At 51.1% G+C, this 27,101-nt stretch overlaps 10 protein-coding genes across 10 annotated transcripts; 5 read left to right on the top strand and 5 right to left on the bottom strand.

Moving 5' to 3' along the window:
- Window positions 1-926: 926 nt before the first annotated feature.
- Window positions 927-1,298, top strand: A1O9_12620 (uncharacterized protein; the record flags this gene model as incomplete). Its single annotated transcript, XM_013398406.1, has 1 exon — window positions 927-1,298. One exon carries the CDS (start codon window positions 927-929, stop codon window positions 1,296-1,298), a length of 372 nt encoding a protein of 123 aa, XP_013253860.1.
- A 702-nt stretch (window positions 1,299-2,000) lies between these two features.
- Window positions 2,001-3,636, bottom strand: A1O9_12621 (uncharacterized protein; the record flags this gene model as incomplete). The annotated part of the gene is made up of 2 exons (XM_013398407.1): window positions 2,001-3,370; window positions 3,432-3,636. 2 exons carry the CDS (start codon window positions 3,634-3,636, stop codon window positions 2,001-2,003), a joined length of 1,575 nt encoding a protein of 524 aa, XP_013253861.1.
- Window positions 3,637-4,894: 1,258 nt separating this feature from the next.
- A1O9_12622 (uncharacterized protein) lies at window positions 4,895-5,842 on the top strand (the record flags this gene model as incomplete). The annotated part of the gene is made up of 1 exon (XM_013398408.1): window positions 4,895-5,842. The coding sequence occupies one exon, from the start codon at window positions 4,895-4,897 to the stop codon at window positions 5,840-5,842; it is 948 nt and encodes a 315-aa protein (XP_013253862.1).
- Window positions 5,843-7,755: 1,913 nt separating this feature from the next.
- On the bottom strand, window positions 7,756-9,519 carry A1O9_12623 (uncharacterized protein; the record flags this gene model as incomplete). Its single annotated transcript, XM_013398409.1, has 3 exons — window positions 7,756-8,539; window positions 8,590-9,352; window positions 9,402-9,519. The coding sequence occupies 3 exons, from the start codon at window positions 9,517-9,519 to the stop codon at window positions 7,756-7,758; spliced, it is 1,665 nt and encodes a 554-aa protein (XP_013253863.1).
- A 1,200-nt stretch (window positions 9,520-10,719) lies between these two features.
- A1O9_12624 (6-phosphofructo-2-kinase) lies at window positions 10,720-12,834 on the bottom strand (the record flags this gene model as incomplete). The annotated part of the gene is made up of 3 exons (XM_013398410.1): window positions 10,720-10,827; window positions 10,882-12,562; window positions 12,623-12,834. 3 exons carry the CDS (start codon window positions 12,832-12,834, stop codon window positions 10,720-10,722), a joined length of 2,001 nt encoding a protein of 666 aa, XP_013253864.1.
- Window positions 12,835-14,949: 2,115 nt separating this feature from the next.
- On the bottom strand, window positions 14,950-15,909 carry A1O9_12625 (uncharacterized protein; the record flags this gene model as incomplete). The annotated part of the gene is made up of 1 exon (XM_013398411.1): window positions 14,950-15,909. One exon carries the CDS (start codon window positions 15,907-15,909, stop codon window positions 14,950-14,952), a length of 960 nt encoding a protein of 319 aa, XP_013253865.1.
- Window positions 15,910-18,162: 2,253 nt separating this feature from the next.
- Window positions 18,163-19,122, top strand: A1O9_12626 (uncharacterized protein; the record flags this gene model as incomplete). The annotated part of the gene is made up of 3 exons (XM_013398412.1): window positions 18,163-18,621; window positions 18,656-18,802; window positions 18,868-19,122. 3 exons carry the CDS (start codon window positions 18,163-18,165, stop codon window positions 19,120-19,122), a joined length of 861 nt encoding a protein of 286 aa, XP_013253866.1.
- A 207-nt stretch (window positions 19,123-19,329) lies between these two features.
- Window positions 19,330-21,310, bottom strand: A1O9_12627 (uncharacterized protein; the record flags this gene model as incomplete). The annotated part of the gene is made up of 3 exons (XM_013398413.1): window positions 19,330-19,593; window positions 19,628-20,498; window positions 20,670-21,310. The coding sequence occupies 3 exons, from the start codon at window positions 21,308-21,310 to the stop codon at window positions 19,330-19,332; spliced, it is 1,776 nt and encodes a 591-aa protein (XP_013253867.1).
- A 923-nt stretch (window positions 21,311-22,233) lies between these two features.
- On the top strand, window positions 22,234-23,688 carry A1O9_12628 (uncharacterized protein; the record flags this gene model as incomplete). Its single annotated transcript, XM_013398414.1, has 1 exon — window positions 22,234-23,688. One exon carries the CDS (start codon window positions 22,234-22,236, stop codon window positions 23,686-23,688), a length of 1,455 nt encoding a protein of 484 aa, XP_013253868.1.
- An 878-nt stretch (window positions 23,689-24,566) lies between these two features.
- On the top strand, window positions 24,567-26,860 carry A1O9_12629 (primary-amine oxidase; the record flags this gene model as incomplete). Its single annotated transcript, XM_013398415.1, has 3 exons — window positions 24,567-25,444; window positions 25,511-25,939; window positions 25,990-26,860. 3 exons carry the CDS (start codon window positions 24,567-24,569, stop codon window positions 26,858-26,860), a joined length of 2,178 nt encoding a protein of 725 aa, XP_013253869.1.
- Window positions 26,861-27,101: the final 241 nt, after the last annotated feature.

The raw sequence follows: 27,101 nt of genomic DNA on the forward strand, positions 1-27,101 counted from the left end.
TCAACGTTCACACGTCCCACCTCGGCCACGGCCAGCCACCCATAAGTTATACTCGTAAGTTATAACCCATGCTCGGTAGATCTCGCCGTGTCAATGGCTCGAACTGCACCTACCCACCTTTACCAACCGTCGGACAGAAATGCGAGCTTCCCACAAGGCTGACTTGAGCTTCGCGGAGGTTAGTCATAGAGCGGCCTTGAGAGTGGTCAACCTCTACACGGCCCTGGTCCTGATTGCTCCTTTGGCTAAATGAATCTATGAGTAGACTCTGGACACGAAAGTGCAAGGGAATGTCGGTGGTTGCGTAGACAAGCAGATGGAGTATATCTCGTGCCACAGGGAACAGAGGTTGGTTGACGAGTAAAGGACCAAGAACCCACCCGCATATAGTTGATCCCCTTCATGGGCCAGGAAATTCAAACAAGACGACCTCAACATAAAGCATACATTCTTGGTGAGATGAAGGACGATGATGACTACTCCTCGTAACTGGAATTGTAGTTTTGCTGCATGACGACAATCCGTCTGCGCCGCACAATGGTCTTTAAAGTTACAGTACGTTGTAAGTTGCTCCCTCATATTACCGAATTGATGTGTAATAAATACCCCTCCAATTCCTTGCATTTTTGATTCGGCTACAACCTCGCTTCTTTCAAAGCGAGTCTCCCTGGACCTTACCAAAACCTCCCTATGAACAACGAAGGATTCTGAGCTTCAACCTTCTTGGCGAGTACGAGTACCAGTACTAGTACTAGTAACCCAACGACATGTTCACGGTTAGTACGGAGTACCCCTTGACTTGGCTTTGATCTCTCCAACCCTCCTGCGTCTCTACAAACCACAAAGAAGAGTCCAATCCTCAGTACCTGACTGACTCCCTCGCTCCCAACCAGCCACGACATGCACAAGATCAATTCCGCCTCCGCATGCACCGTGCCCGGTCCGTCGACCTGACCAACGACGAGCTCGTGGAAGTGCGCGCGGCCCAGCGTACCTTCGAAGGCGCATACATCCGCACCTCACTCTCGCAGTTCTCCTTCGCCCTCGTCGTCCTCAAGATCTTCACCTCCGAGTTCTACTCCATCGGCGCCCTGTTTGCGGTCTACGGTGCCGGTGTCCTCCTCGTCAGTGCCTATCGCCGACAGCAGGGCAACAAACAGTTCTTCAATGAGTTGGGCGATAACGGCTTGGAAAGGAAGCGCTTCAGGACCAGTGGCAATGTTGTTGTTGTCTTGACCGCCCTCAGCATTGCCGCTTATATCACTTTGTTGGTCTTGACGCTGAAGCTGGGGAATTGAGTTGATCGGACAGAGAAGAGATGGGCCGTTTCCCGCTGCATACATACACAGGCTTATGGATCGAGGCCGGACATCCCCTGTTGTCCTATGCTTGTTCCTGCATTTGACAGGATCTTCGGGTAACACAGGGAACTGCCTCATTCCTTGACCTGACACCCTGCCTCCGTCTACCACGGACTCTGCTTTAAATATACCACGCATCACACCACAGGTTGCCTTGATATTGATTCCTGCTGTATCCGGCATGAAAATGCCTGGTACTCTCCATGTCGACTACCATCACTGGTGTTTATTATAGCAACCAATGCTAGCACGAGAGCATCCCACTGGTTACCTCTTACCAGGCAGGATCCACCACTTGCGTGGCATAAGCCTCAAGTACGTGGGCGAGGCACGCCCGCGAACCGCAGAATGGTGGCTTTTCGCATGACCGTACCGGGACGTGAGGAGGAACCCATGATGCAACGGCGCTGGGAAACAGACATTGTAGCTGAGAAACCTTGATGGATTTGATTCGGGGGTATCATTTGGCGGCACATTCTAACACGAACATATGGCTCGTTCAATATCAATATGAAGAACCTTGCCGAAACAAAGGCAAGCCACAGACTGGCCGTCCTTTCAGCATTTGCTTCCATTCAAGCCACGGCTTGTGCCAACTGCTTCCATCCGTCACCTACACAACCAGACGGACACACTCACTCATTTGAGATCATCATCACTATCATCCGCGATCGCGTCGTCCATGGCCTGGAAGGCCAGCTTCATCTCGTCATCCATGTCATCCCCATCTTGCTCTGCGCCGATGCCATTCTGCCCATGCAGCGCGTTACCATCATCACCGCTCTCCTCCGATGCACCTCTTCCTAGCAGAGAGCCTTGAACTGCCAGTTTATCCGCCTCGATATTGCCCGCATTATTAGCGTGACCCTTGACCCAAACAAAAATAGTCTGCTTTTTCAGTGCTTCCCTCTCCTCAATCTTCCCTCGGATATCAATCACAAGGTCCTTGTTCTCCACCGGCTTGCGACTCGAATTGAGGTATCCATTCTTCTCCCAATTCCGATACCACTCTGTCACTGAGCTAATCGCGTACTTGCTGTCCGTGTAAATCGTAACATCTCGATGGCGAGGAGCAATATCCAGGGCTCTTGAGATGGCCGTGAGTTCGGCCCGTTGGTTGGTCTGCTTGCTGCCTTTCAGAGCCTCGGAAACGTTTCTATAACGCCAATTGGTTAGCTTTTGATTGTCACCTTCCGCTTCTGGCTCGCGATTTCGATGCTTGCTTTTTTTAGAGGGTAAGGGTGACGGCGACAACGGTGTCGGGCCGTTGGACTCCAGGTCGCGCGTCCGCTCCGCCCAGTCGATATAATATACACGATGACGATGACGATTGAAAGAGGATGTGGGTACGGAGGTAGATGTGGAGGTGGAGGTGAGTGAGGTGGAGGATGGAGAGTCATACTTTGGGTCCTGTGGTCCGAAATACACTCCTACCCCTGCTCGTGCGCCAGCTTGACCATTCCGAAGACTTGAGCCGTCGGTGTAGATCCGAAGCATGCCTGGTGGATCTCTGTCTTTTGGCACAATTTTGGTTCGGTGCTTCTCCTCCTCTGTTCGATTGATGATGGTTCCGTCAGTATGGAGTTTGAGATTGGGGTCAAAGCCATCTTCGGCACCAGGTGGAAGAGGTCCTCGGCCTATGTCGTACGGGTTGCCATCCTTGTCTGTGGGTGTATAGGTGCCATTGAGTTGTAGACCTGGAGCAGAATTGCGAACAATTAAACGTCTGATCTCTTCCTCCGGAGTGACTGGCTGTGAGATGTCCCATCCACTTGGCTTCTTGCCTGCAGCAACAAAAGCCTCTGCTTCGGCCCTAGTATTGAACTTCTTGTGCCTAGGTTTTCTGACACCTCGGATTTGAGCCTGCGCCTCTGTCCAGTCAGTGTACACGCCAGGGACGCGTCCGTTCTGAACAGCATAGAATTTCTGGTCTCCCAACGTTGTGGAAGACTTCAGCAGTTTACCCTCCATGAAAGACTGAGCTTCGTGAAGAGACAGAAAGGCCTTGACTATGCGAGTGTCAGTGTGACATGTTCCGATTGCGCGGTTGGCATTTCCTGCGGGCCATACATATTGCGCCTTTGTGTCCTCTCACCTGAGCCAGGCATTCTTCCCAGGAGTCATAAATGCCGGGTGTCTTTCCCTGCTGGACGGCATAATACTTCCGCTCCGCGACTCTCTTCCTCTTAGTCCCAGCGGCTGCGTTGTTGCTGGAAAGTCCAGGGCTTGCACGGGAGATATCGTCCAGGCGCGAGAGCGCATTGGCTTGAGCCATGACTCTTGTGTAAGGGGAGAGATGGAAGGAGAGGAGACGACCGAAGCGGAGAAGGCGAGGCAGGATGAAGGTCAGGGAAGGCTGAGCGAAGAGAGAGGCTCAGAGCTTTTTCTCGATACAATTTCCCAAGTCAATGGTGGTCAGGGCATGGCGGTTACTGTTGGTCTTGGGAAGGAATGAGGTTCGCGTTGTCTTTCAGGCTGTTTACTAACTTAGTAGCCCATGAAGTTACTCAGGAAACTCCAGCAGAGTGAGCAAGGTGTTGAAAGCAACAGCGAAGGCTGTCTACCCACAAAGAGACGGTGAGACCTGGGCGTGGCCTGGCCTTCGTAAACCCCCGGATAGACACAACAAGGGAGGGGACGACTCAGAGGAGTGGCAGTCACCCACAGTGCGGGTGTATTGGACGGGGAAGGAAAATGCAGTGGGCGAGGGTTGCTTGCAGCGAATGTTCTCCTCACCAAATTTACCAAGGGAGGAAACTTGCCAATTGCGGAGGGTGCGCGGGGGGATTGGACTGCTGAACTCCGTTCTGAATACCTAACTAGATTACTCCGTAGTGTTGTCGGATTCGTTGTCGGGGTGTGGATGGTCAGGTTGTGGGGATCAAGTAGGTAGGTAGGGATGTTGTTATTGAAAGGGGGGCGGACATTGGGATACAAATTGTCCAGTGGGTATCCGCGGAGGAATCATTTTGGAGAATGAGAGGATAAGGGGGGTATAGAGGGGGATGATGGAGCGGGCGGGCATGGGGAACAGTTCAGGCTTGTAACTCCCATTGCCGGATTGTATTGTCATTGTTTGTGTACCTTTGTGTATCTTATTGTCTACGGTTCGGAGCACTAAGCAGTGAGTACTAAGTAGTGAGTACTGAGCTTCTCCGCTGCCATTGACTCCCGCTATTCACTATATCGTACTGGGCTCTAGTAGGGATCACGCCTGAGACGCGGGTATCACGCGTCTGGACCAGTACATCCATAGTTGTTGACTTTGCCTCGTACTGAGTAGTACGAGTCTGTTCTACTCCCGTGGTTACATAATCATCCAATTACTTCAAGTCGCCCATGAGCGCGGAGTACACCGTACCCAGGTAGCAATATCTACTCCCATATATACTCCATACTCCGTACCTAACCAGTTGGCAACTCACATAGCTAATCTGCTGCTCAGCTTCATTCTACACTATTCGCTGTTGCCAATGCCCGACTTTTCCCATTCCATTTGAGGTTTCGGACACAATCCCCTGGACATTCCTTCTATGGCTGCCGAGTCGACTCCCGCTGGGCTTGCCACAGCCCAACCTCGGGCAATGCTCCTGGTAGTCTGTGACTTTGACCATACACTCATCAACGTCAACTCCGACCTCGTCTTATTCAACGAGCTCTCCTATGGTCAGCCGCTCCTACCACGCTTCGCTTCTCTGCGCCAGGAACACGCTATGGGATGGACGCAAATCATGCAGAGCCAACTCGCTGAACTAGCCACCGCAAGAGGCTATTGCAAAACGGATGTGCTCAAATGCCTTCACGACGTCAAAATGGATCCTATTCTCATCTCTGCGCTTCAGAAGCTGAACGCCAGTCAAATCCCCGCGGTTAAGCTCATAATCGCCTCTGACTCGAATACCATATTTATCAATGAGATCTTGAAGGCCAATGCTGTCCCGGAAGGGACGTTTGCTTTGGTCTACACGAACGATGCGACCTGGACCACGGCCGACGCCATCCAAGTGGAGCCATACCAGCCGCTTTCCTCGCCTCACCAATGTCCTCGGAGCTGTCCCGCGAACATGTGTAAGACCACCATTGTACAGAGGGCAAGAAAGGCGCTGGGCTTGGAGTCAGCTCAGCAGTTGCAGACAGTTTATATCGGCGATGGCGGCAACGACTTTTGTCCCAGTCTAAGCCTTTCGGTTTCCGACCTTGTGCTTGTGCGTGATGGCCTTGCCCTACAAAGGTTAATCGATAATGCCACCACGGCTGACAACGAGAGCGAAGGGCAGGGCTCTAGGAACGGGCCAGAAACAGGCCGGCCACTCGCGGAGCAGGTCATTGCACAGACCAAAACGTGGAAGACTCAGTGTGAGCTTGGCGAGATGCTGCTGCAGCTTGTTTCCCAATCTCAAGTCGACGCTGAAGAGAGGGGCAATGAAAAGGACGCAGTCCAGGCCCTCAGCCAGCGCATCGAGATGGGCTTGAGTTTCTAAGATGAGGATGCGTGGCAGCTGCCTTTTGTGCATCTGTTTCAACTAGCCGTCGTCGATTTAAGGTTTTCTACTTCACCTGACTCTACACTATCCAGGCCTTTTATGCAAGATATCTAGGCTCGGCCGTTCACCTTCCAACCCAGTCTCAACAAAAAGTCATTCACCCCAGCAATCCTTCCCAAGCCGTCACGACCTTCGGTGAGCGTGGCCAGCCTACCACCCCAGGCTCGACTTCAGACTCAACAGTCGGCATTCAAAACCTTTCCATGGGCCCAAAACAGTTTCTGGGGTTTCCAGCCTCCATGATGTGAAGACCGAGTTATTGAGTCGTCTTGTTTGCTGCAAAAGAGAGCCCAAAAACCTTATCAGCTCATGACTTGGGACGCAGTAAAGCATTGCAGGCCAGCCGGTCACAGCATGCGCTAAATACCTACCTACATGCATAGGTCCTACATATCGATTAAATGCAGCCTATCGATCGAGAGAGTGTTACCAGTATTGACCTGAAGAATTCCAGTGCTGCTATGCCTGCTTAGATTGCCTAGCTCATTGGATAGAGGCCCTACAGGTCTTACCAGGGAGAGCTCTACCATACATCACGATTCCGTGAAACGTATTATCTCAAGAACAAGCCAGTCGGGTGATCGGGTGCGGCCTCACCGGAACCCAAATCATCAGCTCCATCGCAAAAGACATGGAAACACTCACTTGCTTTCAGCGGCGCCGCCAGTATACTGTACCAGCCAATGACGGTCCAATCTCCGACTGATACCGCGTGAACACCAATACACACTACGACACGATCTGGAAAGATATCAAAACCGGCTTTTCCAGGAATGGGATTTGTGGAAGGCAAGGTGTCGGCACCGAGCGTGTTAGAGGAAGAGCGCAACTGGCCCTGCGAGAGATGCTGGAAGACTGGAAACGGCTTCCGTTTCAATTTGGGGATCTTCTTCGACCTTCGCAACCAATAGTCATGCAAATGGAACCTCGCGCGTGTTCATCGTCAACAAGATCAAGTCGATCGTGAAGAACCAAGAGACGGCCCGCAAGCTCATGCCTTGGGAGCCATATGCTTGCCGAACTCTGGGCGATAGTGAATACTACGAGACATTCAATAGGGGCAATGTTGAGCTAGTGGATTGCAAGGCCACTTGGATCGTCGAGCTCGAAGCGTTCCCTAAGGCAGAAGCCGAATGGTACCAGAAGTGTAGTGAGCTGTGCACCCAGACGTTGTACTTGGGAACCGAGTCTTGGTTCTGGGGACGGTAATGCGAAAGGGAAAGGCCGCCGAGTTCTGTTCTTTCGAGGCGGTCTAGGAGCGTCCAACAAGTCGCTTCTCGATGCTGTCGAGGCTGGATATAAAATCTTTAAACCCTTCGTAGATTTGCCACAGGGAGAATAGTGTGATACTGCGGAGATACGAGCCGTGGAATTTCACCAGGTACACCAGTGACAAAAAACAATTCGCAGACATCACAGAACGAGTTTGATACTTACCCAAAGTTCACGCTGATGAGTACAAAACTCCAGAATTCTGAAAAGACTAGTCGCTTAAATTTCAAACCTCTCCTCGCTGAGATAAATCAAGTAATACCTAGCCATGCGATGATGCATTGGGGTCGAGGCTCCCATTCCTTTTCATTCCTTACCTCATTTCTTCCAGTGGCCTCATACAGCAAAGAAGCCCAATTTTCACATATTGATGGTATGAGTCTTGATCTCGACAAGTGCAGTTAAAAGTTTGAAGGAGGAACTCTTGGTCCAGCTGACCTTGCACCCATCGCTCTTGCGAGTGTCCACGCCCAGTGCACACCCACGCGCATGCCGCACCAAGCTATAGAGTTCACAAGCCTGACTTGCGCAACGAGCTGAGCCCTATCTACCACGACGACGTGTCAGTCTGTTTGTCTTCACCATCGTCCTTGCTCATCACGTCCACCAGCGGGACCCTCTTCAACAGGGGTTGGGCTAGCCGTGGGCGGTTCGCTATCGATGAAGCGAACTGGCCGGCTCGGTTCCTGTTCGGTTGATGCTTCGAGCCCAGCTTGCTGAGTTCCGGCACCGGTTGTCGTTGTCCGTCCGAGACGAAACACTTCTGCACTCGGACCTTGTTCCAGATTCTGCTGTCCGCGAAGCCTCCTGCGCCGTAATTGGTAGCCACGGCCGCCATTCTCTTGCCTCAAACCTGCCGGGCCTGGTTCATCCTCTCTTTCACTGCTTAGAGCTTGTGACATTGTCCTTCCGGTATTATAACCCATTTTACCAAGCGGAATGGACAATCCATGGGCAACGATGCTGCACATTGCTAGAAACCAGATCACCACTCTCATCACCTCTTCCAACCGTGCCACATCTTCTCGCATGTGCCCGTCCACTTGAATCCGGCGCAGAAAATTAACGCTGACGTAGAGATAGAATACAGCGGAGACGCCGATAGGGCCAAAATAGCCCACAAAAGCAGCTTGGTGGAACTGCTCGATCTCTGGTATCTTTTTGTGGAAGGCGAACACCATGGGCATTCGCCGAAAGAGCAGAACCAGAATTCCCAGGAAGATTAGGCGATACAGTGGTATAATGTCGTTGAATTGGAACGAGGCCCACGGACAGATCGCGCCATACCATGAAAAGACCGAAATGTTCAATAGCATATCGATTGTCGGTTGGAGTGAATCATCTGCAGTCTCCAGTCGGAACCTGCCATTCTGTGAGCGGTTGAGACGCGATGGCCGATCATCTCAACTAACCAGTCATCCCATGTGAAGACATTTCCAGCCACAAAACAGGCCAGGAAATCGTCACTGCCAATCATCCCTGCGGTACCCGTGATTAAGAGGGCGAGCGAAATGGCGAAAACAAGGAACGATTCCCGATCCACAAACCTTTTCTCCTCTGCATAGTGTAGAGATTCTTTGGCTAGCCAACCAACCGCGATCCCGTAGACGATACTTAGCAGGATAGTGTAGCCCCACGTCTCGCCAAACCACAAACCCATTGCGGTGGCAACGCCTGCCTCCTGACCATCCCCTCCCATCTGGGTGTATTTGATCAGATACAACGCCAGGAATAAGAACGGATAGCCCAATCCATCATTTGCACCTGACTCTGCCACGATGATCTTCTGAAGCGGTTTAGGAACGTTGGCATCTGCGAATTTACCTTTTACGATGGAGTTGGATAGAACGGGGTCGGTAGGAGTGACACAAGCTCCGACAGCCAGAGCATGCAAGAAAGGGAGATTGGGCACCATAGCCCATATCAAGAGGCTCCCTGAGAGCCACATGATGACCATTCCGGGACCAAGGAGTAGAGCCAATGATTTCCATTCAGTATATAGGTACCTACTAGGTAGTTGTACACCAGCGATGACGAGTTGCACCCCGAGCACGAGCCGAGAGAAGTACAAGGTAATGTAATCGAGGTTTTCTTGAATGCCGCCTGCGTACTCTAAAGGTCGGATTAAGTTTGTGGCGTGGGGAGAGAAAATGAGCCCTGCCACCATGGAAATGACTATATTTCAAGTTAACATTGAGCTGTATACGAGTGTGGGGGGACTTACGAGCTTCCGAAAGGTAGAATCTCTCCTTGAATAGATAGCTAACAAGTCCGAACAATGAAATGAAGCCACCTATCACAGCACACACAATGTTGAAATTCGTGACCACCAGTGCCGGCATATTGATGATGGGCCACCTAAGAGACCTTCCACTTGCTGGACTTATTCGAGTTTGGGCAACAAGTACTGGTCGGGTGAAGCTGTTTATCGGGGTTTGTGGAAATCCTAGGAGAAGCGAGTAAATGCCCGCCCAAATCAAAATCCTCCCTGCTCGGTCAAAACTAGCCACGAATCTGTGACTGATAAGGATTCTGGAATGCTTTATCAAGTGCGTGGTTATATTTTCTACTTCGCGGAGAAAGTCGGCCACTGAATTCAATAAATGTTATTGTCGCATGTAGCTAGCCGCCCTCGAAGCAATTGCAAAGAAAAGAGTCGGAGCCTCAGTCACAATCATGGGAGCAGAAACGCAAATCATTTGCTTTCGGTCAAAGAGCAGAATAATATGTGGGAGAGAGTAGCGACCAAGCAAAGTACTAAGAGAAGAAAGCAAGTGGTGGAAACAGACAAATTCAATCAGGTTGGTTCCTCCCTCACATAGTTCTGCGTTCTGCTCTGCCAAGCCAGGAGAGTACTCGGAATAGGGCGCCAGTTGAGCCTAGAGCCCACTACTGCTACTCAGTTGTTAACTGCTAACCTAGTGCATCAATGAGAGATACGAGTCAACACTGTAACCACATTAGTACCTTAAGTGGAGTGGTAGTTGTAGCTCTAAGACCCAGCAATTGCATCGTTGAACTGAAAGACGTCTTTATATCGCCGAGCGGCAGGTAAAGCGGCATTATTACTCGCCACAGCCTTATTGCCACCTAGGGTTGAGAACAATGGATAGCACCATGAACATGTGCAGAGTGCAGTCTCATCTATGCCGATAGTGACCACCAACATGGTGGTCTCTGTTGAGATCCACCACTCATACCTCCGTTACACCGATATTTTCATTCCCCCGACGCCAGCGCTAAAGGAATACGCACACCAAGAGCAAAGAATAGATGACAGATACATCACCAATCCACCCATGAGTCAACTCGAGAGACTAAGCCTGGTCGTTGCTCCCAGCAACTGTCTTGCCTGCCAGATTCCCCAAGATATTAGTCCAATCGCATTTGACGTGAGCAGGAAACGGCTTGCAGAAAGTAACACAAAAAAGAGCAACACTACATGGTTATGGGAGATGGATATATATACAGCGCCAGACGCAGGAGCCAGTCACGCAAACAGTAACAAAACACAAGGCAATAAGGGGTATCATAGAAAAACATCATGCTTGTGGGTCAATAGCTCGCCTCATTCGATAGTTCGGTTCATATCGAAATTCATCCGTGTTTGGATCCCAGCGATAAGCCTTAAATTCGACACCATATGGTCGCTAGAAGCAGAGGTCAGTAGAGGGTCCGGGGTGATTGTTCTAGTCGGCACTTACTGGTTCTAGCATATAAGCAACGCCTAGCGGCACATCAAGGTCACTAATGTCCTCTTGCTTCAGGCCCATGAAATATGCGAGTAGGACGCGAGCAATGCTTCGATGGCCAATGATCAGAGCGTGATCAGTCATGCGTTCGATTTCGAGTATGACTTTGCCGAGCCGATTGATGATGTCGAGATATCCCTCGCCACCAGGACCGGGGTAGCGATAGTGGAGTTTGTCGCGCTTTCGAAGTTCGTATTCGTGTTCGAATTTGTCGCGGATCTCGGTGTAAGTCATGCCTTCCATCGAACCGGCGTGCAATTCGTCGAGCATGCGCATCTGCTTCAAGTCGTAATCCTCATCGTTGAAAAATTGGCTGGTCTCGATGCTTCGTTTCAACATGCTCGTCCACACACAGAAATTCTTTTCTTGCTCAGTCTGCGCGGTGTATTCGGGGTTTGGGGGCGTCGTATCTCCTGGGAGTGGGGGGAAATGGGCGTTGGCTTGCTTTTCAGCGTGTCGTCGTTCCCACGACCGCCACTGTTCGCCTATGAATTTGGAAAGAGCCTGGCCATATCTGCGGCCGTTTCCGCTCAAAGAACTGTCGCCTCCAATCTTTCCGTTGACATTGTCCATGGACTCACCGTGGCGAGTGATCCAAATCATTCTCGGGGACAAATTGAAGTTCATCAAGTAGGTGACGGTCTGAATGGACAAGAATCCTTTGACTTGATAACTGACCATTTTCCGGCCAACATCGATCATTGAGCAGTAGGGCATGTCGTGCTGCTCCTCGAAATCGTCGAGTTTCTGGTACGACTTTTCATACTGCTCCACCCGTTCTTTGAAATCCTTCAGCGATTGGTGAGGGTCTTTCCCTTTGTAATCTGGACCTGAAAGCTTCAAACGGATGTTTGCCTCGAGAAGATTGGGATCTTGACAGCGAGACTCGAGAAACAGAACGTTAATATTTGGGTCGCGTTCTCTGATGTGCTTGATCAACGACATACGACGCTCCTGTGTGTGATTGGTGGCGTCCAGGATGCCGACCGAGCCGCCGTCCTCCAGGACATACTTCATCAGCTCGTCCAGGGCCTCATGAGCGACTTGTTCTCGGAGCAACTTGGCTTTTGTATTTTGAGGGTCAAAAAACTGGGCTGATTGGTCCATCGGTTCTGGAGCAGGGGCAAGAATTGGTTCAGGATTGTCTTCGAAGGCAGAGTGCGCATTGCCATTCATTTGCAAGGGACTGATGGGCGAGGCTGAGGTGACCTCGCCATTCAGAAATAGCTCGGTTCGGATGGCGGGCGGAGGGAGGAGTTCGGTATGGTCGATGAGTCCATGGGGGCCCTTGGTCGTACTGCTCATGCATCGAACAGATTCGCGGAGTTCGGCGTGTGTCCTGTCGGGGATGGCTTGGCCCTTGCCAGCAGCAACTCTTCTTCGATCTCCCACATTAAAGATTCGGGTTGGATGTTGCAGCCAATTCAGATATCTCGCTATCTTCTTGACAATATAACTCTTGCCTCGTGCAGGCAGCCCTACCATTATGATGATCAACTTGGCACCCACATCTCTCTCAGATATGCGACCGTCAGGGGACACTTTGGAACGAGTGAGACCAGGTATGTCGAGTGTGGTGGCACGGAGTTTGGGAGTGGCCGAGCCCGAAACATTGGTGCTTCCACGGGCAAACCTGGAGAAATCAATGTTAGGTTGCGCACATCGTACAGATGCAGGTGATAGTTGGACTCACAGTTGAGGGCTTGTAGGGGCACTAGGGGCAGGAGTATCGGTCAATGCCCGTCCCATGGTATTTGCAGAATGGGGAGCGGGCTTGGTCGGGGAATAAGTAGGCGGAGTTCTGCCAAAAGCGGTTTTGGGAGGCGGCATGAGACTGGAATGATATGCGACATGGTTGAGGGAGTGTTCGGCTTCATGAGAGGGAGTTGAAGTGGCACTGGTCATGATGGCTATTCTTGCGAGGTCGGAGTATTGTTCACTGAGATGTCGAGTAACGAATGAACGTGGGATCGCAGGACCTGAGCCCGAACCTAAGCTTGAGCCCGAAGCAGGGCTCTCGGACGGTGAGGGCTGCCTCGAGCCTTCTAAAAGAGGCATTCAGTAAGGATTGCGAATTATGTTATGAGTCAAAGTGGGTGCGGTAAGAATAGAGGGAAACCAAGGAAACGGGAAAATAGATTGCAGGGCGTAAGGAGAGAGGGAGAGGAAGTGGATCTGCAGGAATGGGCAGTGATGAGCCTTGACAACTGCCTCTGCCTGGCAAATAGTTGAAGTTGAACAAGAACGGACCTTTTTCCAACTTGAGGGAGGATTGTTTTTTTTGGGTAGCGCAAGTTGCAACAGTGGCAGCGGGCACTGGTACACGAGCAGCTGGGGTGGAGGGACTGCCAGTGTACACCGCAGGGGACGTCGGATTCAACGTTGAAATGGTGCTGCCCGGTGACGTATGAGGTATGGCCTTGAGCTACCAGTGGTTGCACTGGTTGGGGGTGCACGGGATACGGGCCAGGGACTGGGAGTCTGGGACACAGATCAGATGCGCGACGGAGGTCAGAGCCCGTGTTGGACGAGGTACTCCGTACTCGCTATGTAACCGCAATTCGTGACTGCGACCGCGGACACGCCCTGGTACTTTGTGCAGTGGTGGTCCGAGACGAGGGTAGACGGCAGTGGCGAGAGATTTGGGTTTGATTTTGGGTTTGGGTTTGGGTGAGGGCGAGGGCGAGGGCGAGGGTAGAGGAGGAGTCTTACTCGACGCGAGTGGAAGAAAGAGGTGGAAGTGGAAGTGGAAGTGGATGAAGATGTGGGAGATATGAGATAACCGTGCAGAAGTTTACACGCCGGCCTTTCCACGTCCACTCCGCAATAATCGAGCGGCAAAGGTAGCGACAAAAGGAGCGGCCAAAAGATTATTCGTAGGGATATAATATGGAGGGTGGATGGTAGGTAGTAGAGGCCTCTCCTTTTGGCGTGAGTTTATGAATCAAGTGAATTATCTGCACCTAAGCAGACATTCTTATAAGACCAACAACTGGAACAGCTGACATTTTGTACGAGTAATTCTAAAAGGATTCAGGATTCAGGCGGGCCATGTCGTTCTTCTGAGTCTCCAACAGTTCCACCATTCGATCTTTCGACTGTAGTGCTCCTTAAGTCTTGACTGCTGGGGGCTCTTCACCTACTACTATACTCTCTCAGCCGCACGTGTCCCAACTTCCAACCTGTATCAGAAGCTCACAATACACAAATCCAGATCCTGTCCGAGGGACATGCTCGCAAGGGGGGGCAGACACCCTTGGGTAGCTTAGCCCGTCGAGGCCATTCGGTCTACGAGTATAACCGCTAAGTCGGCAATTGGGGGTGAGATAGACAATGCTCTAGCGGGTAGTGGGCATCTACGAGTAGGGCAGCTACGAGTACAATCACTCAACATGAAAAGCCCTAGCGGCTGAGGGAAACCTACCGAAGTCACAAAGGCGCTGCCCCTGCCAGCCCGAGTCCGTGCCAAGTGAAGCACCCCCGTAGATCTGACTTTGGGCTGTTTGGCGTCCGCTAGAACTCCGGGAGACTTCTTCCCCGGCCCTGGCAACCCTGGGCTTCAAGTTGTCCCACGTTTCCAACGTACTAAAGTACTCCGTACCAAAGACCGTGCTGGGGAATGTTATTGCTACTAACTCAGGCCAGGTTTAGTTTGTCCCCAATCCTCGGTCACCGAAGTCGCCAATTAAAATGGCTCCAATGCCACGGGGTTGCGTTTCAAAGCTTCATTCATCACAAAGCCTCGATAATTATTGTTGCTTGATTCCCTGTCCATGGTGTCCTTCCCAACATTCGCACACATCGAGTCAAGGCAACCTATTCCGTCCTTTCAGTAGTAGGCTCATAGTGTCTTCATAAGACGGACCAAGCATAAACCCCCCTTTGCCGAACACGAGCAATGTCTAGGCAGATAACCACAAACACCTCGCTATCCAAAAGTCAGCCGACCTGCTCTATACTGTACAGTCTAACAGATAAATGCCGCATATCGATATCATGAGCTTCAATTCTTATCGTGAGTCATGACGCTGGCGGCTCCTGATGCTCTCTCGCCTCTCGTTCTTTTTGCTGTCTGATCATCGCTGCTCGTGCTATTATTTCACGTCGGCTCAGACCCGCGTCACTTGGACTATCCTTGGATCGACCCAGCACAAAGTCCCCTCCTTTCCAGCCACCCTCATCCGTGTGTTCGGCATCGTCATACGTGTCACTTGGCTCGTAAAATTCTTCATTTGACAGTCGATGTCCACCATGCAACGTATCGTTGCGTTCCACTTCCTGTTCAATTTCCTTGGTGAGATTCCAAAAGTTGCGATCATGATCTCCCCACACGTTGTGCGACAATTCGTGGCAAAGCGTCTTGCGGATGACTTTGTAGTCCCTATACCCGTCATATCGATCTGTTCGTAATCGCAGCTCAATGACTTCGCCAGCATTCCTGTTCAGCCCGAGCGTTTTCGATTCGTGAGTGGTGTGTTCCGCAGGATTCATCTCTGTCAGCAGCCCAACACTGAATTTGTGTTTGCGCATCGATGCTTTGATTCCTGGATCGTTGGCCAGTCTTTCTAGAAACCGTCGACTCTTTTCTGGGTTCGGGAGGTAACTGAGGGGTTCGATGGCGTGAAATGTATACATGCTTTCCTCCCGCACCTTCTTCCAGTCTCGAGATTTGTTCGCTGCGACCGTCTTGACACTGCTGGGTCGATCCCGTCGTTGGCTCGCCGTGCTAATATCACCCATCTTCTTCACCTCACTGTTAGGTGCTCCAATCAATTTGACCCGTGTAGATGGAGTGAGGAATTCACTCAATTTGCGATCGGAGAAGGGATACTTGACCATGCCTGGCCTTGGGAGGAAGAATAATGAGACTCGCTCGAGATCCACGCCGATGTGTTCGGAACATCTCGTAGCCAAATCGATAATTGTCTCATCGGCAATATCCTCGAGATCGAGGGTTGCATCGCGATACTGGATCTTCATTGATGGCAATCCGAGAGGGGACGTGGATGGATGAAGTGGTGGGTGTAGCTACAGCCGAGATTGTTGTGGCCGAGTCGATATCAGCCAGGGTGTCTAGTTTGATATTTGAGCACTTGGTGGTTGGACAAATGTATAAAGACCATTGATGTGATATCATGAAACGAACAATGATGATATTGTGAGTTTCTTTGTTGTTCTAAACACTGCGATTAATCAGCCCATTATTAGGTAGGCTCCCTCACTGACGTAATTAGTTCCCGCCGCGACGAGGCGAGGAGAAACGGCGTAGCTTACCTAAGCGGTCCGGCCCGCCAATGCAACGGTGAATCGCAGCATGGCGGTGGAGACTACCTAAGGACAGCACGGAGTACTCGGTGGACAGGACCTATAAAAAAACTCGAGTCCTAAACTGCTATTATCGGAGGCAGCGGTGACGTTTTAGGAAGGACAAAACAACTCTCTACTTGGACAATTCCAACATTGAACGACATACTTCGCCCTCTGCAAACGGAGAACCTAAGTCGCAAGTAGTCAAGAGCACGCCAGAATATAGACCTCGTAAGGGACCTAGTGGTAGAAATGTAGGTAGTTATTTATAAGGGAGTGAAAGTCCAAGTATTCTCGCAGATGACTACCTGGCTTGGGTAGCTTTTAAATTGTGTCATTGACTTGAACGATCGAGAACAACTGTAGCCCATGTACAACGTCCGTACTCCCTACTCCCTACAAAGGACTAGGAATGTACATTAATTTGAGCAGCCCATCAGCCGGAAACGCCGTCCGGCCGGATAAATGCACATCGTTCACAAATACATCTGCCATCCGTCGTTGGTTTACACCAGGGAGCACCTCTGTTCTCTCAAAGCTCCATGACAGACTTTACCAGAGACACACTTGAGGTAGGTACCCAGGTCATACATTTCTCTTCTTAAGAACTTATCTCTAGCAACAGATTACGCTCACTCGCCATCGAGAGTCGTACTTTATGGGCATAAAATATCGTGTAGTTTATTAGTGCTGAGCCCGGCAGAATAATGACCTCACAATGGCAGGCTGTCAGCGGCTATTTCGTATTGGAACTAGCACTTGGTCTTTAAGATATCAAGCTACGCGTAGATTGGTACCTCACGGAGTCACGCGTCGCTAAGACTCAGGTGTCCCAGTTTTATCTTCACTCCCTTGTCTGAACCTGTTGGGTGCCTGTCCAACTGTACTCTGTACTCTGTACGCGTGAGGTCCTTTCTCTTCACCAACTGCGAGTGACTTCTCCGGAGTGTCGCCTGCTCACCTTCCCAAAGCGGGTTTCTTCTACAAAGGACCCATTCTCCATCATCACCCCTACAAATGCATGCCAACAGTCATCAATTATAATAAGAACGATTACACCTCCAGCGCCCGAGTACTGGTGTTGTGTCAGATAACCTCTCATCTGTCTAGCTAGACCAATCCACACACTTCTCGCCATGCCAATAGGCACCGCATGGAGACGGGACCCTTGACGACTGTTACTCGTAATATTCCACTCCAGGGCTATAAGGGTGAATACCTCGTATGTATAGAGGGCAGGGGACTCCTTGGACCGCCAATATCTGGGCTGACGCGGCCCTTGCGCCAGAGTCGCTCAGGATCCTCTTTTTTATTTGTCGCCTGCACCAGGGTGTTACAAAGCTGGGCCACCATTCCTTCGGCTCTCACGGATGTTGATATCACTGATACTACTACGAGCAAGGAACGACCAGCAACTGAGGCACAGTAGTCACCGCCGGTCCGCCCGCTCCACGCAGCTCGGAAGTAGATCTTTGTGCTATGATGAGTCCGTGTTTGATTCGTTCCAGCCTGTGCCCATGTGCCTCGTTGCCACTTTAGGCAATTGGGACCCTCCACGTCACAAACTCACGACTCACGAGCCATCTCACCAGAATTCTTTTGAAGTTGGCACCCTTACACCCCGTATCCGTGTCGGTCCCAAGACTCCTTGGGGACTGACTAGTAGCATCACATTCCGGACGAGGCTGGGCTTTTGGCCTATCGCTCTTTCTCCGGATCGTCTCGTTCTTGTCGACATGGATGAGGCAGGAGCTGCCCTTTGAATAGTCGGTCTATCGTTGTTCTTGCCTGATGCTTCTACGATTATTACTACCTGCAATTGCCACAGCACCTACTCGTACTGTCACTGTTCACTGTTCACACTTACACACCCACTCGCCCACCCCATCATGGACTGCGCTCTTCATCTGGTCCTCTGCTATAACCATGTTCAATAAGTGGCGCACTTGGTCACCTTTCACTCTCTTCTCCATTTATTTCCTGGCCCTGGTCCATTGCGACCCAATCTCTACCTCCGCCTCCCACCCCTCCGCTTCCCTGTCTCTGGCCCTCTCAAACACCGCCGCAACAGTTCAAGCAGCCGAAGCCAGCCAGACTCAGCAACCTCCAGATCCCGATGCGAACAAATACTTCCACGAACCAGGCGGAGACGACCTGTTGCATCACTATGACATTCGCTACTTTCAGAAAATCGTCACCGATGAAGAAAGGCAAGACACCCTCAAGCACCTCATTCGTGCCTATCTCTTGACCTTTGAGTATCTGGGCCTTGAGACTTGGATCGCCCATGGCACGCTGTTGGCCTGGTACTGGAATGGTCAGATCCTTCCCTGGGACTGGGACCTCGACACTCAGGCATGTCGCTTCCTGCCCTCTCCGCTCTTGGTTGAACATATCCACTAACTACTCACACCATCAGGTCACTGATGAAGGTTTAAAAGCACTTGGGAAGCACTACAACCAGACCTTCTATGACTATGATCAGGGCAATGGTACTCCGACACGACGATATTTTCTGGATGTCAATTCTTGGGCATGGCAAAGGGATCGTGGCGATGGGGCAAATGTAAGCAACCTCACAAATCAACCGGATCCAGGGCGGCGTGTTGATTCGATCTTTCGCTTGTGCAGATCATCGATGCTAGATTCATCAGCGTTGACAATGGACTCTTCATTGATATCACGGGCTTGTCAGAAGTCTACCCGGACACTCAACCTGGAATCATCATGTGCAAGAACGACCACAAGTACAGACTCAGGGACATGTTTCCCCTGCGCGAAACCCATTTCGAAGGCGTCAAAGCCAAGGTTCCATACTCATATGTCCCCATTCTCATTGAGGAGTACTCGGATCAAGCATTGGTCAGGACTGAATTTCACGAGTAAGCTACTTGCATATTGATTTACTGTTCCGTTACAGTATGCTGATCCGCGATAGTCACCGATGGGATCCCAAAACTAGGCAGTGGCTCAAAATTCCCGAGGAGCAAACAACGATCGAGGGACACGCAAATACTTGAAAGCTATCCGCCGGTAACAGGGCAGCCCCACAAAAGCCCCAGCTAAGCACACGGCTCCATGGTGTCAACCAGCTCAGCTCTCCTTGGCCAAATACTTCCTGAACCACGCATATCTCCAGGTCTCGATATTGCTCAATGTGCTTCCCCTGGCAAAAACGTGGCCTTCGCCGTCATAGATTTTGAGACTCACCTCAGTCCCGGCATTTTTGATCAACTTGGCAAGAAGGTATGCTTGGTTTGGGGGCACAACGGTATCATCTGCTCCGCTAATGATAAGGATCGGGCTGGTGATTTTTGCAGCGTGAGATAGAGGACTGCGCTCTTTTAGAATTGCATCCTGTTCCTTTTCGGACAAGCCAGGAGGGAAGCACAAAGGTGCCAGGTATTGACACTCGAATTTGTGCGTCTCTTTTGCCAACAGAGCCATATCCGAGACACTGCTTTCGGCCACGCCACAGGCCCACAGCGAGGGATATTTCGCCAACCCCTGCATCGTGGCGTACCCCCCCGGCCGAATGCCCCGTTAAACCAACCCGGGAGATGTCAATCAGACCTTGCTTAGCGAGATACTCGATCCCGGAGACTGCATCAGCAATGTCGCTCACGCCCCATTGTGTGGCTACCAGGCCACGATAAGATCGGCCATAGCCCGAGCCACCGACATAGTTGACCTGCAGAAGGGCATATCCTCGAGTTGTAAGAGCATGGTCACGGAGGTAGAATCCCAAGCCATTTTGATAGGTCGCTCCACCGTGCATAGCGACGATGAGAGGAGGGAGAGTGCCATCCGGACCAATGTAACGTGCATTGCGTGGGGGTAGGAACAGTCCTGAAGCATTACCCCCTCCAGGACCATGAACCCTGGGGAAGACGACGTTTTGTGGGGATGAGATATAGTCCGCAGGCAGAGAAATAGTGCTTGATCTGCGCAAGACCCTACCCAGCCCAGGGTGGCTGACATTCACTACCGTAGCTACATTAGGTAGAGAAGATGTTGAGCCAATCACCACAAAGCTTGTGTCACCGACAGCTTTTAAGGCATTGATTGGAATTTGAACAATGGGGAGGCCCAAATCCCGCCATTTGAACGTGTCTGTGTCCACCTCAATTATAGTCCAACGGCCGTTTCGATTATAACAGGCAACCAGCTTTGTAGCCTCCAAGAGAGCGTACGACGAACCCCCCAGAAACCATTCGGGGAAGCCGAACTCAGACTCGGCCAGTCCATCTAGCTTGATGGCTCTGACTGTATTGGTGTGATAGGAGTACAGTTACCAGTAGTCAGTTTGGTTCGAGGCAAAGTAAAGAAGATTGTCGGGACCCCATCTGGGCTGGGTGACACTCGCTTTGACAATCCGTCCGGCGATGCATTAGCGATTTTGGAGACTCTCTTGCTCGAAATCCGCCACCCACAGTTCAGTGTTGTCCCACGGCATGTTTGGATGATTCCATTGGACCCAGGCCAGCTTCTTGCCATCGGGGCTGAAGCGTGGAAAGGTATAGAAGTCGGAGCCTTGCGCCAGCGTTCGGACTTCTTTCGTGGCCGAGTCAATGACAACGAGCGAATTCTCTACGTCGGATATGGTTGCGGGGTGGTGGTTCTCCATGATCGCGACGACATATTTGTGATCCACAGGGTGCACATCGAAGTCCGCATAGTATGTCCTCAAGTCTGCTTCGACAATTGCCTCAACATGTTGGCTATCGGGATCCAGGTTGAAGACACTCTTAGTGACCCAGTCCGTGAAGACGAGAAGACTGGTGGCCTGGTTTACAGCGAAAGAGGCACCGCCGTACTCATGGACCTGCGAGATGGCATTGAACTGCTTGGGAAGGACGTCTTTAGACTTCCCGTCGTGTATGAACTCGACGATCACGCCTCGGCCATCTTCATCAGCGCGAAGTTCGTTGATGTAGACGTTGCCGTTGTTGCGGTTCACGTAGACCTCATCCAGGCCCACAGACCCTGGGGCGGCGAAGTGGTCTGGCTGGATAGGGCTTTCCCAGGTGCCGTAGGCGGCTACTTGTGGAGCCGGATCAAGAGAGGTAGACATTATTATGGGAAGTTGGATCAACCAAGCGCTGGCCTTCTTCTTCGTGTGCCTTTTCCTCGAACTAGATAGGTACAATAGGACTCGAGTGCTGATTAAGCAAGGGACACTCTCTTTTTATTTCATCTTCTTGACTGGAGCTGGGACTGAGCATACGAGTTACTTACCGGGTCAGGACGAAGTTAGACCTCGAGGGGTGGAAGCCATTGGGAAGTTATGTAGCAGTTGGAACGAGCCTGAAATTGGCCGCTGGGTGGATTTCAGGAAGGGGGTTCAGCACGGCGAAAGGTAGTAAGTTCGTACAGTAACTCGTGGGGTTTGAATCTGACCTTCCTATCATGGAATGTTCGGCGCCAGTGATCGTTGAATGGGCGCCTATCATGTCCTGGATGCATCATACCGATGTGGTAGATCGTCCGAGTGCACACGCCATCTTGTGTGTGCCTGGTGCGAATCGCCCGGGTCCGCAGATTACACTCGTGGTACGAGTACACGAGTACTGCGTACATACGAGGGAGAGTCACCTACAAAAGGAGGGGGCACAACGCGTCGTTTCTGGCTGACTAAGTTCATGGGTCGCGCGTCATTGTCTCGGCTAAGAGTTAGGGCTAACTTAGGACGTGTATCACGGCTTAATCAATTCATGTACGGATACCGACTACATCGCTTTAGCCTTGATATCATGCAACACAAGGCAATCGGAGGTCATACCACTACACAGAATGGTTGGAGATTTGGAACCTCGCGAATGTCGCAAGGAGGAGGTGAATGCTTGATCTTGGTTCACTCTCCTTCACTTTTCTGCCGCACCCCTGCTCACAATATGCAGTTATCCCACCGAGGAGCAAACAACACCAGCCCTTGGCCTTGGAGCCTCACCATGGCTGCGTCGAGTCAACTTCACCTCCACATCATCTTCAGCACCAATGTCCGACATTCTCGAAGTCCTCCCTGACTTTGACACGAAACCTTACTCGCACCTCTTTTACTCACTTGGAAAGAATAATATCACCATCAACGATTTGATTACGGGTGATCCCAAAGAGATCGCTAGAAGATGCCCACTTCCATCTGCCGATGTCGCTAAACTGTGCTCGGATGTCATACGGTTCTTGCAAAGTGATGTACGCGGCAATCTCAGAAAAAAACCCAGGATAAACCCTCCCGTGCATGTGCCTGCTTCAAAGGGGAAGGATAAGGATACTACGAGTATTGAAGATGCCAAGGCTGAAAGCATGAAGCCAACCAAGGACGATACCAGCAGCAGCAGCAGCAGCAGCAGCAGCGCAAATGGTGGTGTGGAGTCTCAGCCGAGGACTGTTTGCACTCTGCAGAAGGTCAAGACTCTTGATCCGGCTTTGGACAAGGCCCTCGGCGGTGGATTTCAACCCGGCCACATTTCAGAGGTCGTTGGTGAAAGTGCTGCGGGCAAAACACAACTGGTGCTTGGATTGCTTCTCTCTGTTCAGCTACCCCCTCCAGAGGGTCTCGGCAAATCAGCAATGTACATCTCAACCGAGGCCAACCTCAACACAAAACGGCTTCTGGAAATGTTGGACTGCCACCCCCGATATCGAAATATGTACCCTGCTGAGCGACCATCGATGGACCATGTACATACCACGCTCACCAACAGTCTAGAGGCGCAGGAACACGTTTTACGCTATCAGCTGCCGGTTGCTGTAGAGAGGTTCAACATTGGCTTGATTGTCATAGACTCAGTAGCTGCAAACTTCCGAGCCGAACACGGAGATCATACACCTGCTGGTCTGCGGGAACGGGCGTTAGAGTTGCGCCAGTTGGGAAGCACCCTACGGCAGATCGCAATTGAGAGCAACGCCGTTGTTATCGTCACCAATCAAGTCTCGGATCGATTCGACACTACACGTGCTAAGACGACTCCGCTGATGCGTCGATCGCAATCTCCTGCATCGTCATCGTCCCCTACTGTGTATGGGCCTCAAGCAGTGGCGGCTGCCAGTCAACATCGGACAGAGAGCCAGAGTCTTGCTCATCAACAGCGATTTTTCACCGGCTGGGGCGATAGGGACGAGTCACCGCACCAGGCACTGAAGACCCCCGCGCTAGGACTTATCTGGGCTAACCAAATTTCGGCTCGAATTGTCCTCAAACTGGAAAGTGAACGTCAAGCGTACACGGGGGGTAACATTTGGAAGGACAATAAGAAGAAAAGATCGCTGGCAGTGGTTTTTGCACCGTGGATTCCACCGACCGACACCCCCGTTCCGTACGAGATCTCTAAACAGGGGATCGTTTCTCTGAGCGAAAAGGAGAATACAGAATCTTCTGCGCTGAGTAAGGAGTATCCTGAGTTGTTGAATCCTGAATTCTGGGCGACGGATGATGACGATCTCCTTTGATACCAGAAGCTGGAGGCTAAAGTGGATGGCAAGGGGCGTGTGAGGGCGCTCTCTTTGGCTGATCGCTCTTGAATAGCTACTTCGTCTTCAAGAGAAGGTGGTTTGGGGGCCACTGAGATGTTGGAATAGTCAACCCTTGAGACTCGAGTTGGTGACATCACTCGCTGCAGTCTGGGTCGAGGTCCATCGAATAAGAACAACAAGAATCAGCACGCTTGTGATGCCAAACATCAGCCCGTAGTACTATCATGACTTAGTGTGTCTCTTTTGATATCCAAGTCCATCATACTCCGTACTAGTATTCCCTCTGGAATGTGTACGGAATAGGTGAATCCATTCACCAGATTACCGGATTCCCATCCAATGGCCATCACCATTGCTTCATCCGAATGAGGTATGTGTATCCGACACAGCACCTTCATTGGTTGATTTGTGCGATCTCGAGTGAGAAGTCCGCCGTTCAGTGTCTCGAATCTCCGCTTCCGCCTCCCTTGTCAATACTGCGTCACTACTCGCCTCTATCTAATTAGTACTCTTCCCCCCTCGACTTATTCGGCGTTCCCATCAACAGGATCCTCCCATCGAAGCGGAATCATCTTCGATTGGATCGTCAAGTCTCCTTAACACAGACTTCCCTCAATGGCGAGACTTGTCTAATTCCATTAATGGCGTTTTGCACAAACTGTAGGACAACTCCGTTGCCTCGGAATGCTTCTCTGGTAGGCATCAAAGCGACCACCTGATTCCTTATTATCCCTGTACTTCCCATTTGATCGTCTCTCTATGATCACTTCCCTAATACATCCACATACTTCGTTCCCTTGCTACTGCGTCGCCTTTCACCCGTCCCTGTTCGTTCCTTGTTCTTCTTTGCCACAATGCCCTCTTCCGAAGGGCCAGCCTCTGCCCTACAACGAGGCCCTGTGCCCAAATTCGCCATCAAGCATCCCCTGGAGCAACTCAGTGTTGATGAGGTCAACATAGCACGCCGGGCGGTCATCGACGCTCGCAAAGCTTTCGGTATCCTCTTCCGAAACATCTACGCTGTCGAGCCAGCCAAAGCCGATCTAGTCAAGTTTCTTAACGCGGAACACAGCGGTACCCTCTCACCAGACACTCCTCGACCTCCACGTCAGGCTCGTGTCCAGTACGACACAATATCTGATGACCGGAGCCACGAATTACTCGAGTCCATTGTTGACATTGCGTCAGGCAAGGAAGTCGGGCTTCGGAAAGCTCCCAAGACTGCCCAATCAGCCCTCATTAAGGATGAATTTATGGAGTTTAACTCTGTGTGCCTCGAATCCGAGATATTCAAGCAAGCTATCAAGGAATTCGATTTGGACGACAAGTACGAGATTGCTATTGACCCTTGGCCATGTGGTGGTCCCAACCCAGACGATGTCGAGCCGCGCTACACCCAGGGCTTGATTTTCGCGAAATTGAAACACGAGAATCCTGATACCAATCACTATGCCTTTCCTCTACCAATTATTCCGGTGATGGATACATGCAAGAAGGAAATCATCCGCATCGATCGCCTGGCCACTGGTGGTACCGAAGACGGCCTCGTATACGGCACAGGTCCCAAAGGCATTCTCGGCCATTGCGTCCCTGCCGAATACGTGCCTGAGCTGCTCGATACTCCCATGCGAACAGATGTCAAGCCGTTGAATGTCTTCCAGCCGAACGGCCCCTCGTTTACCGTCTCCGACGATTCACTTATCGAATGGCAGAAATGGAGGTTCAGAGTAGGGTAAGTTCAAATCTTCTCCGGCTTCTCCCGCAGTCCGCGTGTATTTCTAACTTATTTTCTTTTTAGTTTCACACCCCGTGAATGCGCTGTCCTTCACGATGTTCAGTACGATGGACGCAGTGTGTTGTACCGACTCAGTTTGTCCGAGATGACTGTCCCCTATGGTGATCCACGCCCACCCTTCCACCGGAAGCAAGCTTTCGACTTTGGCGATGTCGGCGCTGGCCGTGCGGCGAATAACCTCGAGCTTGGTTGTGATTGCCTTGGTGTCATCAAGTACCTCGATGCTGTGCTTGTGGATTCCGAGGGCAAGCCTTCTGTCTCCAAGAATGTAGTCTGCATTCATGAGCAGGATAACGGTATTGGTTGGAAGCACACCAATTTCCGGACAAACAGAGCCGTGGTTACGCGATCAAGGGAGTTGGTGGTGCAGTTCATTATCACTTTGGCCAACTATGAATATATCTTCGCTTACAAGTTGGACCAGGCGGGCGGGTAAGTGGATAGAGATCCCCACCGTAATACAGGCCGCTAACGTTCTGCAGAATCACGGTTGAGACCCGGGCAACCGGCATGGTCTCAGTTGTCAATATCGATCCGGGCAAAACCAGCCCGTGGGGCAATGTCGTATCGCCAGGAGTTTTGGCTCAAAATCATCAACACATTTTCGCAGTGCGGATCGATCCCGCCATTGATGGGTATGAAAACACTGTTATCACGGAGGAATCACTCCCAATTCCAATGAATCCTAAAACCAACCCCTGGGGAAATGGGTATGAGGTGGTCCGTAAACCAGTAACCAAGTCAACGTCAATCCATGCATCTCCATTTACGAATTTGACCGTCAAGATCGCAAACACCAATAAGTTAAACCCTATCTCACGGCGACCTGTCGCTTACAAATTCACTCCTGCCCCGTCTCAGATGATCCTGGCTGATCCTCAATCTATTGTTGCGAAACGAGCAGCATTTGCGCAGCACCATGTTTGGGTGACGAAGTATAGAGATGAAGAACTTTTTGCTGCAGGAGAGTTCACCAATCAATCGAAACAAGAAATTGGTGGGGTGGCAGACGCTGTTGCTCGCAACGAGGATGTGGAGAACAACGATGTTGTCGTGTGGAATGTTTTTGGTTTGACACATAATCCTCGCGTTGAAGACTGGCCAGTCATGCCTGTTGAAATCCACCAGCTTCATCTCCGACCTGCGGATTTCTTTGACAAGAATCCTGCTTTGGACGTACCAGGGCAAAAGAACCATAGTAGCATCGAGATTGGCCGAAATGAGAGTGCAGAGTGCTGTCATGCTAGTGGCACGAACGGGACTATCACTGCGAATGGATCGATTCAGGCTAGTCCAATCTCACATCTACAGGGGACGGAGACGGTGCCGGTCGAACAATTGAACGGACATTAGGAGTGGAACATTGCAGGTGATCGAGCTGCGATTCAAGTTTTATGACATGATGTATATATACACAGCCACAGCTACAGCCACAGCTACAGACGGAAATTCTCCCTTGTAGGAAATTAGACAACAGCTGAGAGACGAGCATTAGCAGTGATTACATAGGCAACTAACTTTATTAATCATGATGAATGATGGTAAAGACTTCGTCCATGACTCTGAGGAGGCCCGGAGAACTTGTGAACGAGCC

The sequence above is a fragment of the Exophiala aquamarina genome, assembly GCF_000709125.1.
Source record: "Exophiala aquamarina CBS 119918 chromosome Unknown aczIA-supercont1.25, whole genome shotgun sequence".
NCBI classification, from domain to species: Eukaryota; Fungi; Ascomycota; class Eurotiomycetes; order Chaetothyriales; family Herpotrichiellaceae; genus Exophiala; species Exophiala aquamarina.